At 48.1% G+C, this 16,176-nt stretch overlaps 1 protein-coding gene and 1 long non-coding RNA gene across 5 annotated transcripts in view; one reads left to right on the top strand and one right to left on the bottom strand.

Annotated features, from left to right (window-relative positions):
* The window catches only part of DLG5 (discs large MAGUK scaffold protein 5), a 215,643-nt gene that overhangs the window by 56,215 nt on the left and 143,252 nt on the right, over positions 1-16,176 (bottom strand). For 2 of the 3 annotated variants that reach the window (XM_056531346.1, XM_056531347.1), the window contains exons 15-18: positions 8,238-8,330; positions 4,547-5,470; positions 2,172-2,301; positions 1,630-1,774 (exon numbers count right to left, since the gene is read on the bottom strand). In XM_056531346.1, coding sequence (XP_056387321.1) covers positions 1,630-1,774; positions 2,172-2,301; positions 4,547-5,470; positions 8,238-8,330 — 1,292 coding nt within the window. The remainder of the gene's footprint in view (positions 1-1,629; positions 1,775-2,171; positions 2,302-4,546; positions 5,471-8,237; positions 8,331-16,176) is intronic. The other variant, XM_056531348.1, reaches the window with a different exon arrangement.
* Positions 3,447-16,176, top strand: part of LOC130282744 (uncharacterized) — a 147,127-nt gene continuing 134,397 nt past the window's right edge. For both annotated transcript variants that reach the window (XR_008846515.1, XR_008846514.1), the window contains exon 1: positions 3,447-3,711. This is a non-coding gene — a long non-coding RNA (uncharacterized LOC130282744). The remainder of the gene's footprint in view (positions 3,712-16,176) is intronic.

Below are 16,176 nucleotides of genomic sequence, written 5' to 3' on the forward strand. Positions count from 1 at the left end.
TACTTCTCAATTTTCAATATTGCCTCTATTAAGACCTTGTGTCCGCTGCGAAGAAATATGGCCACGAGCCGCCATAACCTCCGGAATGCGCGCTAGCACAGGGGAGAAGTAGGGCAGAGCCATGTGCCGCCATGACCCCCTCACCCAGCTCAGTAAAGCATGCAGTGAGTCCCAGTACAGAAAACACAGCCCCCACACATAAGGACCCCAATAAAGGACATAGTCCCTTTTGTAGGTGGTGGTCGCCTTTCACCTTGGTGAGGGAGGGAGAAGGGGGGGAGGGAGGGAGGAGGGGGGGTACCCCCTCAGCTTACATACTCACCTGCAGATGCCATCTTCTACTCACCCCAGGTGTCTTCAACCAGCTTATGGCCATGCTGCATCATACCAGGCTAAGATAGCAGGGCGAGCAGGGGCAGTGGGGGACCCGGACCCAGGGTACAACCTCCAGGTTCTGGCCGTTGGCGGGAAGGGGTTAACGGTGCATACTTCTATGTCCCGTGCCCCTTGGCCGCATATGGTGGAACAGGTAGCCCCATGCTCCTGGACCCCCACCTGAAAAAGGGAAACAAAAGGGAGTAAAGAATCTAACTAGAAAATAATAATAAAAAAAAAAAAAAAGAACAGGTCTGGGGAGCTCCCAGACCTGTGTCAGCCTCCTAGCTGACACTAGCTAAAACGGATTACTTCACTGAGGGTGGGCAGGTATATCCTGCCAGGGAGGAGCTGACTTTTTTTCCCTAGTGTTAGCGCCTCCTAGTGGCAAGAGCATATACCCATCAGTAAGGTGCCCCCCCCCCCCAATGAAGAGCGACTGAGAAAATTTAGTTTTTAAATTTTCTCCTTCACTTTGCTGCTATTCCTGTGAAACACCTAAAGGGTTGACACACTTTCTGAATGTCATTTTGTATACTTTGAGGGATGCAGTTTTTATAATGGGGTAATTTATGGTGTATTTCTTAAATGAAGGCCCTTCAAATTCACTTCAAAAGTGAACTGGTCCCTGAAAAATTCTGATTTTTGAAAATTGCTAAATTGGAAAATTGCTGCTGAACTTTGAAGCCCTGTGATGTCTTCCAAAAGTAAAAACATGTCAACTTTATGATGCAAACATAAAGGAGACATATTGTATATGTGAATCAATATAATCATTTTTTTGGGATGTCCATTTTCCTTATAAGAAGAGAGTTTAAAAAAAAATGCTAAATGTTCATATTTTTCATAAAATTTACCACTAACAAAGTAGAATATTTCACAAAAAAACAATCTTTGAATCAGAATGAAAAGTAAAAGCATCCCAGAGTTAATAATGTGGTCAGATTTACAAAAAATGCTCAGGTCCTCAAGGTGAAATGGGCTGGGTCCTTAAGGGATTAAAAATGGCCTTAAGATGTTTGTCATTTGAATTAAATGACTTATTGTGTATGTAAGACTGGGGAAGATATCATGGACAATGTGGTCCCCTAGACACTTACTGCACTGTTACATTTATACCTCTCTCACACAATACTTTTGTTAGCAATTCTGAACAATGTGCATTAGTTTTGTGTATATAGAAAGCATAAAGCACAGCGTTCTAAGGGTGCTATGTGCTGAACAAGTAAAAAAGCAATAAACAAAAAGTTGTACCTTTGATGCATGTGCTGAGAGCAGACCTGGCCTGTAGAGGAGGGACAATTATTAGACGGAACACGGTGACTCCAAGCTGTGTAGACTGGATTCCTTAAAACTGCGGTAACAGCAGGACATGGAGCGAGGCTCCGAGGTACAGTACCTAATTAATACGCAATTTTAGGCTGAGCATAATAGATATCTACATACTTTAAAAGGAGTAGTGCAGTGAAAAACAACTTATCCCCAAAGGATAGGGGATAGGTTTTAGATCACGGGAGTCCGACCGCTGGGACCCCTCCGCCGCGCAATCTACTAAACAGGGCCCAGGCAGTCTGCTGGAAGCGGTCGTTCTCACCCCCTTAGCGAGCCACGGTAGACTGCCAGGGCCCTGTTCAGGAGATCGCGGGGGGGTCCCAGCGGTCGGACGCACCGCGATTTATAACTTTTATATAGCTAGAGGATAAAATCTTTCACTACAGAACTCCTTTAATATTCAGCAGTACTAAAATATAGAATGTGAACAAAATGTTGTACATTTAGTCAAGCCTTTAACTCACCTGACATACCAGACCCATATAAGGTAGATGCAAAAATGTCACTCTGGCGGGGAGAACGGGTGGGAGAGAACCTAACCCACTCGTGATTTAGTTCAGGAGACAGGCGATCGTCCGAACTAGGGGAAAACTTCTGGAAAGAGAAACATGAAATAATCAGTATAGAAGAGCTGTTCACTTGCACAGGTTATTAAAAAGATTAAAGGGGTACTCAGGTGGTCAAAGTGTTTTTGACTTACCCTATTTGTTTTGTTTCATTTCTATTCTTATTGTTTAGCCTACTCTATTTCCGTTCTTTGTTGTCTTTTTATCCCCCACTTTGCTTTCCTATCTTTTCTTCCATTTCCTGTTTCTTGCTGTGCTGAAAACCACAAATCCCAGCATGCCACATGCCTTGCTGGTTTGGGACAGCTCCTTTTTTTTTGTTTTTGTTTGTTTGTTCCGCCCTTTACCCATCCTACTATTTTCCTGGGTCGGCCCCCTTATACACAGCACACTAATATAATCAGCCTTGGTTGGCATACACAGTCATACACACACAAAAGGGACTACAACTCCCAGCATGTGTCATTCAGGAGTCTTCAGTCTGTGGTATAAAACCAGCATGCTGCCTCTGTAGTCTCCTGGGGGTTGTAGTTCACCACATCTCTGTAGGGCATACACCAGTATTTCCCAATCAGTGTGCCTCCAGGTGTTGCAAAATTACACCTCCCAGCATGCCCTGACAGCCTTTGGGCATGCTAGGAGTTGTAGTTTTGCAACATATGGAGGCACACTGGTTGGGAAACACTGGTGTTACATGATGTGTATGCTGAATAGGTTAGAACAGTGTTTCCCAACCAGTGTACCTCAGGCTGTTGCAAATCTACAACTCCCAGCATGCCCAAAGTCTGTCATGGCATGCTGGGAGTTGCAGTTTTGAAACAGCTAGAGGCACAGTGGTTTGTAAACACTAGCATACACACACACACACACAACAGGGACTACAACTCCCAGCATGTGTCATTCAGGAGTCCCCACCTCCCCCTTCACATATAGGGGGAGATTTATCAAAACCTGGGCAGAGGAAAACTTGCCCAGTTGCCCATAGCAACCAATCAGCTTGCTGCTTTCATTTTTATGAAGGCCTATGAAAAATGAAAGAAGCAATCTGATTGGTTGCTATTGGCAACTGGGCAAGTTTTCCTCTGCACAGGTTTTGATAAATCTCCCCCCATAGAGATCATTCCCAGTATGAGATTTATTCCCCTGCAGTCCATACATCCCCAGCCCGTGCACCTTCTCATCCTCCCCTTCAGATAACACTTATCTTCTGTGTTTCTTCTCCTGTGCAGACCTGCGTCCTTAGAATACAGAGCAGGGGGGAGGGGAGGGGAGGAGCAGTGTACTCAGCTGGATGAGATGAGGGGGCATGGCTTATTCCTCTCATGCAGACAGAGAAGAAAAAAAAAAGCTGTGACATCTTGTCCACAACAGACTCAGAACTGTGGACAACAGTAAAAGAAAACCCTCTGAACTACAGAACTTCCTGCCCAACAAACAGGTAAGAAAAACACACACATGCTGCCAAAACATATAACACATGTATATTGCAAAAAAAACTAAACTTACAAAGAAGATGCCAAATAGTCAAAAAAATTTACCACCGGAGTACCCTTTTAAATGTTAAAGGGGTACTCCACTGGAAAATTATTATTATTTTTTTAAATCAACTGGTGCCAGAAAGTTAAACAGATATGTAAATTACATCTATTAAAAAATCTTAATCCTTCCAGTACTTATCAGCTGCTGTTATGATCCACAGGAAGTTCCTTTCTTTTAGAATTTCCTTTCTGCCTGACCACAGTGCTATGGTCAGCACTATGGTCAGCCAGAAAGTAAATTCAAAAAGAAAAGAACTTCCTGTGGATCATAAAGCAGCTGATAAGTACTGGAAAGATTAAGATTTTTTAACAGAAGTAATTTACAAATTTGTTTAACTTTCTGGCACCAGTTGATTTAAAAAAAGGTTTTCCAGTGGAGTACCCCTTTAACTACATTTATTAGACCAGTGTACACTGGATACATTAAGGGTGTAATCCAGGCAGCAATACTTTTTATAATTAGGGAAAGGAAGGCGGTAAATAAAAAAAAAAAAAAACACACACACACACACACACACACTTACCTTCCTTGCTAACCCATTGCCAGCAGTATCACAGAGCTCCAGCCCCCACTGTATAGCACAAGTCTCCCGTCACATCTCCGATACCAAAAGCACTGTGCAGCAGGGACTGAAGCTCCATAATACCTGCAGTGGCAGGGCGAGCAAGGAAGACAATTTTGCTGCCCAAATAACCCATGTAAACCACAGAAATTGACAGCTGATGAAAACTCACCTGTAGTGAGTGGTGGGGAATGGTGACAGGTGCCAATCTGTGTTTTAAAGCCGGTGCGGACAAAGGTCTAGGCCTTTTCACTTCAGGTTCTTCTGCCCTTTGCAAGCAGCTTTCAACATCTCCACTTCCTCTACAACCTGTTAAAGAACAATCTACCCCATCCTCTCTGCAACATTTTCCAACCCCTCTATTAAGATGGGTTTTATGGTTACCATCTTGAGAGCTGGTAGGAAGAGAAGTCGGTAAAGGGGTAGTAGGTGGAGAACCAGCAGTTACAGTTGAATCGGACGCTGAACTAGACTGATGCCTATGTTTAAACTTGATAGAGTCACTGCGTTTAGGAGGCGTTGGAGGAGATGGTGGCCTGTCTACTTTTGAAGGCTGCGATGAGTGAGAAATTACTGATCCAGGTGTCATAAAAGTTAGTTTTGGAGGTGTCTGAGGCCTCTTAAAAGTCTCTGGATCAAAGATGGACTTTCTCTGTCTTGGTCTCTTAAAGACTGTGAACTCACTTTGTGAGTGTCCGGGGTTTACCATAACCTTTGGCCATGTACCACTACTCCTCTTTCCAGCTGAAGCCTCAACAAAAGCATCTGTAATAGCTTCAGTATAACCAAGCGGTCTGCCTTCCTCTACTAGTAATTCATAGCCACGTCCCATAAAAGCATCTCCACCTATGGACCCCAAGCTGTGCTCAGAGTGACTGTGGCAGCTCAACTGAAGTGCTCTCTCTGATCCACTGCCATCTCCCATTTCTTTTTTGTGATCAAGAATGTCTGGGCAAAAAATGTCAGTCTGTGTTGAGCTATTATTCTTCAAGTTTCTTTTATTCTGGGCCTGAATGTTTGGAGGGAGAATGCGACAAGAATCCTTCAGGTTTTCAAAGAGGTTTTGTCCACTCCAAGATGTAGTGGGTGGGAAGACCTATAAAGAAAAAAATGTCAATTGTTATTGTTACGCAAAAGTATTAAAAAAGAGGTATTGCCGGATTTATTATTCTTATATATAATGTTGGCCAAGTGATGAAAAAGAATAAAGCGGTGTTCTGCCAGTGATTGGATGAGCAGACAGTTCCTTCTCTTTTGAATTGTCTCTGAAGAAGGCAAAGAGACGAGTGGCAGGGGACAAAAAGAAGCTGCACTGGGACCTGTGGAGGACCAGGTGCCTGACTTTTAGTTTTCAAATAATAGTTAACAACATTGATATATAAACATCAACAACCCTATGAAAATGAATGTTGTGGATAGGGTATGGCAGCTTTTGGGCATTCTCCCGACACACATTTCGCAGTTTTTGAAGTGTTTGTAAAAAAAAAAAAAAACAAAAAAAAAAAACAACAACAAAAAAATAACTGCCGTTGCAGTTTTCCACCAAAAGTGTGTATTACCGTATATACTCGAGTATAAGCCGACCCGAGTATAAGCCGAGACCCCTAATTTCAACCCAAAATCCCAGGAAAAGTTATTGACTCGAGTATAAGCCTAGGGTGGGAAATACCTCATCCCCCCCTGTCATCATCCAGACCCGTCATTAACATCCTCATCATCCCCTTGTCATCATCCCACACATCCCCCCTTCATCATCCCCTTGTCATCATCCCACACATCCCCTTATCATCCCACACATCCCCTTATCATCCCACACATCCCCCCTTCATCATCCCCTTGTCATCATCCCACACATCCCCTTATCATCCCACACATCCCCCCTTCATCATCCCCTTGTCATCATCCCACACATCCCCCCTTCATCATCCCCTTGTCATCATCCCACACATCCCCTTATCCCACACATCCCCCCTTCATCATCCCCTTGTCATCATCCCACACATCCCCTTATCCCACACATCCCCCCTTCATCATCCCCTTGTCATCATCCCACACATCCCCCCTTCATCATCCCCTTGTCATCATCCCACACATCCCCTTATCATCCCACACATCCCCCCCTTCATCATCCCCTTGTAATCATCCCACACCCCCCCCCCTTCATCATCCCCACCCCCCTTCATCATCCCCACACCCCCCCCCCCCCCTTCATCATCCTCTTCTCATCATTCGCCCTCAGTGGTCTTCAACCTGCGGACCTCCAGAGGTTTCAAAACTACAACTCCCAGCAAGCCCGGGCAGCCATCGGCTGTCCGGGCTTGCTGGGAGTTGTAGTTTTGAAACCTCCGGAGGTCCGCAGGTTGAAGACCACTGCGGCCTTCAACCTGCGGACCTCCAGAGGTTTCAAAACTACAACTCCCAGCAAGCCCGGGCAGCCATCGGCTGTCCGGGCTTGCTGGGAGTTGTAGTTTTGAAACCTCCGGAGGTCCGCAGGTTGAAGACCACTGCGGCCTTCAACATCATCCAGCCCCCTCTCACCCCCTTTAGTTCTGAGTACTCACCTCCGCTCGGCGCTGGTCCGGTCCTGCAGGGCTGTCCGGTAAGGAGGTGGTCCGGTGAGGAGGTGGTCCGGGCTGCTATCTTCACCGGGGAGGCCTCTTCTCCGCGCTTCCGGCCCGGAATAGAGCCGTTGCCTTGACAACGACGTATCTGCGTCGTTGTCAAGGCAACGTGACTATTCTGAGGCCGGGCCCGAAGCGCTTAGAAGAGGCCTCCCCGGTGAAGATAGCAGCCCGGACTACCTCCTCACCGGACCACCTCCTTACCGGACAGCCCTGCAGGACCGGACCAGCGCCGAGCGGAGGTGAGTACTCAGAACTAAAGGGGGTGAGAGGGGGCTGGATGATGTTGAAGGCCGCAGTGGTCTTCAACCTGCGGACCTCCGGAGGTTTCAAAACTACAACTCCCAGCAAGCCCGGACAGCCGATGGCTGCCCTGGCTTGCTGGGAGTTGTAGTTTTGAAACCTCTGGAAGTCCGCAGGTTGAAGACCACTGCGGGTGGGGGAGTTCACTCGAGTATAAGCCGAGGGGGGGGTTTTCAGCACGAAAAATCGTGCTGAAAAACTCGGCTTATACTCGAGTATATACGGTAATATAGAACCTTTCTATGAGGTGTTTTTCACCTGCATTTTTCTCATGTGATTCAAGGATTGAGGAAAAAAAAACATACACATGTACAAATAAAAACACCATGTAGGTATAGCATTATAGTTATTGCTACTAATTTCTAGCTAACATCTGGCTGCAACTTTTTTGTGGCGTTTATTAGGCAAAATGAAAAAAGTTCAGAAAAAACATTTTCAGACTTCAGAGTAATGGACGAATCTTTCCAGTCGGCAAGGGAGTGGAGCGCAATTCCCAAGCTAATAACTCACGATCGCAGTTGGTCTCAGAAGTGATCCCATTGCAATCGACAACTTTTGACAAGTCTGATCAACATGATCAGCAATATATTGTGTCACTTTTTCCGAAAAGTGCACTGCGTAGAAACATAAGCTCCAAAAAGTTACAACATTTTTTTCTTTCAATTTTGCCCCCCCAAAATTTTTTTGGGGGTTTTGCCGAAGATTTTGTTATGAAATGATTGATGTCATTACAATGTAAAATTGGTGACACAAAAAACAAGCCCTTAAATGGATTTGTAGAAAGAAAATTGAAAGAGTTATGATTATTCGAAGGGGAGGAAAAAACAAAAGTGCAAAAAAGGAAAAACCTTGAGCCCTCAAGGGGTTAAATTTTCCCGATAATCTTACACAAGCTTTCATACAGTGGTTTTTATTACTCTGTACATAACTTTAAATTACCTTTAACAAAGAGATGCTAATTGATTCCCGACAGCCCCTGAGCAGAGCTTCACATTCGATAATGGATTTGTTGTCCAAAGCTATACCGTTAATCTGCAATGATAGACAACAAACTGTAACGGGCACAGTATACACAGCTTTATCACAGTGATCAAACCTGGTGATCTTCATAGCACTGTGTCCTTTTGGTGTTAACCTTGCTTGCACATTTAAGTTACAATTAAAGTCTTTGATCAGGCCATTCATTTAAAATGAAAGATTTGGCAATTTTGATAAACCTCTAATTAAATGACCACAAGCCATGATCTTAAAAAGCAGATAAGAACTGAAAGAAATTAGTCTAAACATACATGAGATTTTTTAACACTTACCGTAAAATCTCTCTTTCTCGAAGGATCCATTGGGGGACACAGACCGTGGGTGTATCTTGCTGTCTCTAGGAGGTGTGACACTATGGTAACAAAATAAGTCAGCTCCTCCCAGTGGGATATACCCGCCTTCAGGCTCTGAGCTAATCAGTTTAAGTTCCAGAGCAATAGGAGGAGACCAATAGGTCAAGGAAAAACCCAAAACTGTCCGAGAACCAGAAGAAAAAACATAAACTGAACACACCCTCGTACAGAGAACCAAAGTAAAAACCCAAAAAGGGCGGGAGCTGTCCACCCCAATGGATCCTTCGAGAAAGAGATTTTATGCTAAGTGTTAAAAAATCTCCTTTTCTCTATCGGCTCCATTGGGGGACACAGACCGTGGGATGTACCAAAGCCGTCCCTTGGGTGGGCAGATAAGTAATCAGGCAGACGGCTGATCCACTGCCACCTGCAACACTTTACGCCCCAGACTAGCATCAGCCGATGCGAAAGTATGAACCCGGTAGAACCTCGAGAAAGTGTGCAAAGACGACTAGGTAGCTGCCTTGCAAATCTGCGAGGCCGAGGCCCTATTCTGGAGAGCCCAGGATGCCCCAACAGAACGCGTGGAATGAGCCACAACCCTGAAAGGAGGAATCTTTCAGGGTTATGGCTTCTGAAATGGTGACCGAATCCGCCTAGAAATGGTGGCCTTGGAAGCAGGTTGTCCCTTGCGTCGACCTTCCGTAAGGATGAAAAAGGAATCACACTGACGAAACGAAGAAGTGATGGAGAGCTTAGACCGAACAGCCCGAACTACGTCTAGCTTGTGTAGTAAGCGCTCCTTCGGATGAGAAGGAGCCGGGCAAAAGGACGGGAGGACAATGTCCTCATTGAGATGAAAGGCCAAGACCACCTTAGGTAAAAAGGAAGGGTCTGGACGGAAAACGACCTTGTCCTGGTGGATCACCAGAAACGGAGAACGGCAGGAAAGAGCTGCCAATTCAGACACCCTCCGGATGGAGGTGATAGCCTTCAGAAATGCCACTTTCCAAGAAAGGAGGCGGAGAGACACCTCTCTAAGGGGCTCAAAGGGTGCACCCTGGAGGGCACTCAGAACCAAATTCAAGTCCCAAGGAGGAGAGGGTGACCGATAAGGAGGAACAGCGTGCGCGACTCCTTGCAGGAAGGTCCGGACATGAGGATTAGAAGCCAGGGGCCGCTGGAAAAGAACAGCAAGGGCCGAAACCGGACCTTTAAGGGAACAGAGACAACCCCAGTTCCAACCCCGACTGCAAAAAGGAGAGAAGACGGGGAACAGAGAAGGTCACCGGGGAGAAGTCCTGAGCTTCACACCAACGAAAATAAGACCGCCAAGTACGGTGGTAAATTCTTGCGGAGGAGGGCTTACAAGCCTTGAGCATGGTGCGAATGACTTGGGAAGAGAACCCGCGGGCCCTCAAAACCGCGGTCTCAACCGCCACGCCGTCAAATGCAGCGACTGTAAATTGGGGTGGCAAAGAGGACCCTGAGAAAGTAGATCCGGGCGGAGCAGAGTCTCGTCCAGGAGCCTGACTACGTCGGCGTACCACGACCTTCGGGGCCAATCTGGAGCTACCAGAATGGCAGGGATGTCCTCTGCTTTGAGCTTCCTCAGCACCCTGGGAAGGAGTGGAAGAGGAGGGAACAGATAAGGAGGGAACAGAGGAGGGAACCCCGCCCAAGAAATCACTAGGGTGTCCACGGCCAAAGCCTGAGGGTCCCGGGACTTGGACACAAACTGAAGGATTTTCCGATTGTGCCGGGATGCGAAGAGGTCCACGTCCGGAACGCCCCAGAGGTCCCAGAGCTGCGTGAAGACCTCGGATGAAGAGACCACTCACCGGAGTTGGGTGAGGACGGCCGTGGCGTCCAACTGAACGCGGACAGGACGGGACTGAAGACGGGGCTCCCAATGAAGAAGACAAAGAAGAATCGCCCGTAATTCCAATATGTTTATCGGAAGAAGGGTCTCCCGGGGAGACCAGAGTCCCTGGACCATCCAATCCCTGAACACGCCGCCCCAGCCCGACAGGCTGGCATCCGTTGTAACAACCTGCCAATGAAGGGGAAGAAACAACCGCCCTTGGAGAAGAAGGGGGGAGCGGAGCCACCAGAGCTGAGAATGACGGACCCTGAGAGGGAGAACAATCTGACGATCGAGGGACAGGGGAGATCTGTTCCATCGAGAGAGAATCGCCAGTTGGAGGGGGCGGTAATGAAACTGGGCAAAGGGTACGGCCTCCATAGTTGCCACCATCCGACCCAGGACTTCCATACAAGTGCGGATGGAGACTGATACCTGAGTCCGCAGGGAGCGGACCCTTTCCCGGAGCGCCAGACGTTTGTCTGGCGGAAGACAAATTCGGGCAGAGGCAGTGTCGAATCGAAGCCCCAGAAAGGTTAGAGACTGGGTAGGCCGGAGGACTGACTTGTCCTGGTTGACCAGCCACCCGAAGCGAGTTAGAGTATGGAGAGTGAGATCCAGAGAGTGGAGCCTTGATGAGAAGGTTGTCCAGATAGGGTATTACCGAGATCCCCTTCGACCGTAACAGGCCAATCACTGGCGCAAGGATCTTTGTAAAGACCCGAGGAGCCGTGGCTAGACCGAAGGGGAGGGCTACAAATTGAAAGTGCCCCTCCGGAACCGCAAAATGGAGATACCGATGATGGCCCAGAAATATTGGCAGGCATCTTTGATGTCCACCGATGAAAGGAACTCCCCCTGTTCCAGGGACGCCACCACCGAGCAGAGAGATTCCATCCGCAAGTGGCGGATGAGAAGATGACGGTTGAGACGCTTGAGGTCTAGCATTGGTCGTACAGAACAGTCCTTCTTGGGGACCACAAAGAAATTTGAATAGAAACCCCGAAAACGTTCCCCTGGAGGGACGGGGACGATCACCCCCTGGAGAAGCAGAGACTGGAGAGCCGCACGGAATTGCTTCGCCAGTGGAGGAGACTGGGGGGCCCAGGATCGAAAAAAAACGATCCCTCGGAAGGGAGGCGAATTCAATTCGGTAACCGTTGGACACCACGTCCCTGACCCAAGAGTCCTGAATGTGTGAGGTCCAGATGTCTCGGAAAAACAAGAGACTACCTCCCACCCGCAAAGAAACCGCGGCTGGAGGCCTCACTTTATGCAGAAGTGGGTTCGAGGTTGCCCGATTTGGGCGCAAAACGGCCAGAGCGGTTGGAGTCCGACTACCAAGACGGACGTGCCCGGAACGAGGGAGCCTTCTTGTCCCGCGAGGGCGCCTGTCTGGACCCCTTACTGGGGCCAGAGGTCCAAAAGGACCGAAAGGAAAAGGACTTCTTCCTTTGGGAAGTAGGGCGAGCCTTATTTTGAGGTAACAAGGAACTCCTACCTCCCGTTGACTCAGAGATAATCTCATCAAGGCGTTTGCCAAAAAGACGGCCGTCCGTAAAGGGAAGCTCAGTGAGAGACCTTTTGGAAGCGGCATCTGCATTCCAAGCCTTAAGCCACATAGAGCGGCGGAGGGCTGCTAGGTGACCCACAGCAAAATCAGAACAACGGGCTGACTGCATGGAAGCTGCACATAGAAAGTCCCCAGCCTTGGCGCATCGGAGAGCCAGAGCAGATAGGTCCTCTGGGGGGGATCCCGCTAAGATATCCTGATGGAGCTGTTGGCACCACTCCGACAGGGCCTTGGAGACCCATGTCTAAGCGAAGACGGGAAGAAGAGAAGAGCCAGCTGCTTCAGAAGCGAACTTCGCTAGAGATTCTACCTTCTTGTCTGCAGGATCCTTGAAGGCAGCGGCATCTTCCAGAGGTAGTGTAGTCACCTTAGAGATCCGGGAGATTTGTGGATCCACTGAGGGAGGGGAAGCCACCTTAGCGACAAAGTCCTTGTCAAATGGATAACCCTCTTGAATTGTCTTGATTCCCGGGAATCTCTTGTCTGGATGTTTCCATGCGGATTCCAGAATGTCGTCAAAGTCAGCGTGAGAGCTGAACCATTGAGGTGCTGGCTTAGTACGATGAAAGGATACTCCTGGATTGACATCCGAAGATCTGGGTCCTCCAAGTGAAAGGTGTCTCTTATGACTGTCACCAATGAGTTCACCATTGCAATTGAGTCTGAGCGGTCCTCTGGCTCAGATGCCGGTTCGGAAGCCTAGTCCTCTAGTTCACCAGGGGAATGCGAGTGAGTAGAGGCAGTCCTGGAGGGGGGGGGGGGATCCAGACCGGGTACGCGGCTCTGGCGTGGCAGAGCGGCGATTCCGAGCACGTCCTCTGGAGGAACAACGTTTGTGCCCAGATGATAGGGGGGGGCGGGACCTGCGAGGGGAACGCTAACGTCTATCCGTAGAGTCAGATGAGGCACCCCTAGCACGCTTGCGAGAGCGTGAAGTACGAGGAGACGAAGAGCGGGCCCTCTCAGAGGTCCTGCGCAGGGAAGAACCCTTCAAGGCGGACACCATTTCCCGGGAGGCCTCAGCCACCGAACGGGAGACTTGGGTCAAGTCAGCCATATACTGGGTCAGGGAAGAAACCCAAGCCGGACGAGCGGCTGAACCCACCGGGACGGAAGGGGCATCAGGGGGCACCAGGGGGAGCAGTGGAGCAGGCAGAGCAAGCGGGCTCAGCAGAGCCAGGCATCTTGGTATTACAGTGCTTACAGGTATAGTAAGTCACTGAATTCCCAGGTTTCTAATTAGAGGGAGGAACAGCCCTGGGTACGGACATAATGGAGTAAAAAAGAAGACAGGAACTTTCTCACCCAGATCTGTGTCCCCTGTCAGCTGCAGTGAGGAGAACTCACTCCGTGCAGCCAGAGAGACCGAACAAGCCAGCCAATAGGGAGGGAGGGGCGTGCCTGGAGCAAGGCACACAGTAACCGACTCCTACCCAAGAAAATCGCGCCCACAGCGCTGATAGGACGCTGCTTCGCGCCTTTGAGAGCTCCCAGCCCAGTGGGCGGAGCCACAGACCGGCCGAAAAAGAACTGTCATGGCGCCCGCTCCTTGTCCCGAGCGCACCTGCCTAGCTGTATATGCGCTCGGAGGAACAGAGCGAGCGCCCAGAACACCGGCAGAGGCTGCCAGTGAAAGTGAAAGTAAGCCGGCGCTGAAGCGCCCGGCTCGTAACAGCGCCGCAGTTTGCAGCCACGAATAAGGCGCTGCGAACATAAGAAGGAAGCCGGCGCTGAAAGCATATAAGGCGCTGAGTAGTGCACCAACACACACACACATAATAAAGAGCTCCATACCACCTGCCCCCCAAAATTAAGGTGCCTTATAAAAATATGATCCCTCGGGTGTCGCTGCTCCCCCAGCATAAGTGCAGCCCCTGTAAAATCAAGCCCCATACACTGAAGGTGGGCCAAAACAGGGGGTCTCCAGAGTTGCGAATTCATACCTATGGGAAAAAGGGGAAGTACTTACCTCAGTCAAAAGAACTTACCTAATTGAGTCTTCAGTGAAGTCTTCAGTCAGCTTTATGTCCCTGCATCACGAATGGCTGCTATGCGTGAGCGAGGCGAGCAGAGAAGAAGGGGGACCCGGACCCATGAGGTACCACCCAGACGCTGACCGTTGGCGAGAGGGGGTTAACAGCGCATATACGCAATGTCTGTGCCCCCTTACTTGCAATGGGGAAACAGTGAACCGCAGTTCCTGAGTCCCCACCTGAAAACGTAAAAGAAAGGGAATAAAAAACTAACACGTCCCTATACTAGGAAAATAAAAAACAGAAGACCTGGACCGGAGAATCCAGCCCATGTCCACCTCCTTCAGACACTAAGCTTAAACTGACTAGCTCAGAGACTGAAGGCGGGTATATCCTGCAGGGAGGAGCTGACTTTGTTACCATAGTGTCACACCTCCTAGAGACAGCAAGATACACCCACGGTCTGTGTCCCCCAATGGAGCCGATAGAGAAACCATGATTTAGTGGATCCAATGCATTAATTTCCATGGATAAACAAATTTGTACAAAGCCCCCCCCCCTCCCCCGACATCAGATGCAGTAGAAGACAAGCTGCTGTAAGAAGTAGTGGTTTATATTCCACTCCCCACTAGAACACACACGTTTGGCAGAGTTTAGTGTGCTTGTCATAGGGGAGATGTTAAAGGGGTACTCCGGTGAAAAACTATTTTTTTCAAATCTACTGGTGTAAGAAAGTGAGAAGGAAGTTGTATACTTATTTTCTGTTTGACACCTCTGTCCATGTCAGGAACTGTCCGGAGCAGGATAGGTTTGCTATGGGGATTTCCTCCTACTCTCGACAGTTCCTGACATGGACAGAGGTGAAAGCAGAGAGCACTGTGGTCAGACAGAAAATAACTATAGAATTTCCTCTTTAGTATACTGCAGCTGATAAGTACTGGAAGGATTACAATTTTTATATAGAAGTAATTTACAAATCTGTAACTTTTTGGCCCCAGTTGATTTTAAAAACATTTTTATTTTCCACCGGAGTACCCCTTTAAGCTTATAGCTATTTATTTGCTCACTATTAGGGATGTGGCAGTACAGTGTGGGAATTTTGTTGGTTACATCTTAGAAGTTTAGACTTTTAATAACTTTTTAAAGAATAATACAATATAAGAATAAAAAGTACTTCCAACAGTTTAAAGGGTCACTTCCATCACAGAGAAGACAAACATGTCTGCCTGTGATATTTTTGTCAATATATATATTTTTATGTGACAACACTGAAGAAATGACACTTTGCTACAATGTATAGTAGTGAGTGCACAGCCTGTAGAATAGTGTTTAATGTTGTGTCCCTTCAAAATGACTTAAAGGTGTATTTCGGCCCTAAGACATCTTATCCCCTATCCAAACAATAGGGGATAAGAGGTCTGATCGGGTGGGTCCCACCGATGGGGATCCCAGTGATCTCTCATGCAGACACCCACCTGTAGCAGCTGCACAGAGCGATGAACGCTGAAAGGTCATGACTACAGGGCCGGAGTTTTGTGATGTCATGACTACGACCCTTGTGACATCACACCCCAACCTCTCAATGCAAGTCTATGGGAGGGGGCGTGACGGCCGTCCCCCTCAATGCAAGTTTATGGGAGGGTGTGTGACGTAACAAGGGGGCAGAGTTGTGACGTCACGAAACTCTGGCCCAGTAGTCGTGACCTTTCAGACACTGAGAGAACATCGCTCTGTGCAGCTGCCACAGGTGGGTGTCTGCATTCGAGATGCGGGGTCCCCAGCGGCAGGACCCAAGCAATCAGACATCTTATCCCCTATCCTTTGGATAGAGGATATGATGTCTTAGGTCCAGAGTACCCCTTTAACAAAGACATTTACGTGTAAACCTTGGCAACAAAACCGAATTCACCTCTAAGTGGAAATGTCAAAATGGAGTCCACTTAGCCATTTGCCCTTCCTGGTCTCATGTGACTCATTAGTATTTCAAGGTTTCAGGTGTGAATGGGGAGCAGGTGTCTTAAATTTGGTATTATCGTTCTAACACTCTCTTATAATTGTAACTGGAAGTTAAACATGGCACATCATGGTAAAGAATATGGCACATCACCATAAAGATGTCCTAGGCTATAAAAAGATT

This window comes from Hyla sarda, chromosome 7 (genome assembly GCF_029499605.1).
Source record: "Hyla sarda isolate aHylSar1 chromosome 7, aHylSar1.hap1, whole genome shotgun sequence".
NCBI lineage: Eukaryota > Metazoa > Chordata > Amphibia > Anura > Hylidae > Hyla > Hyla sarda.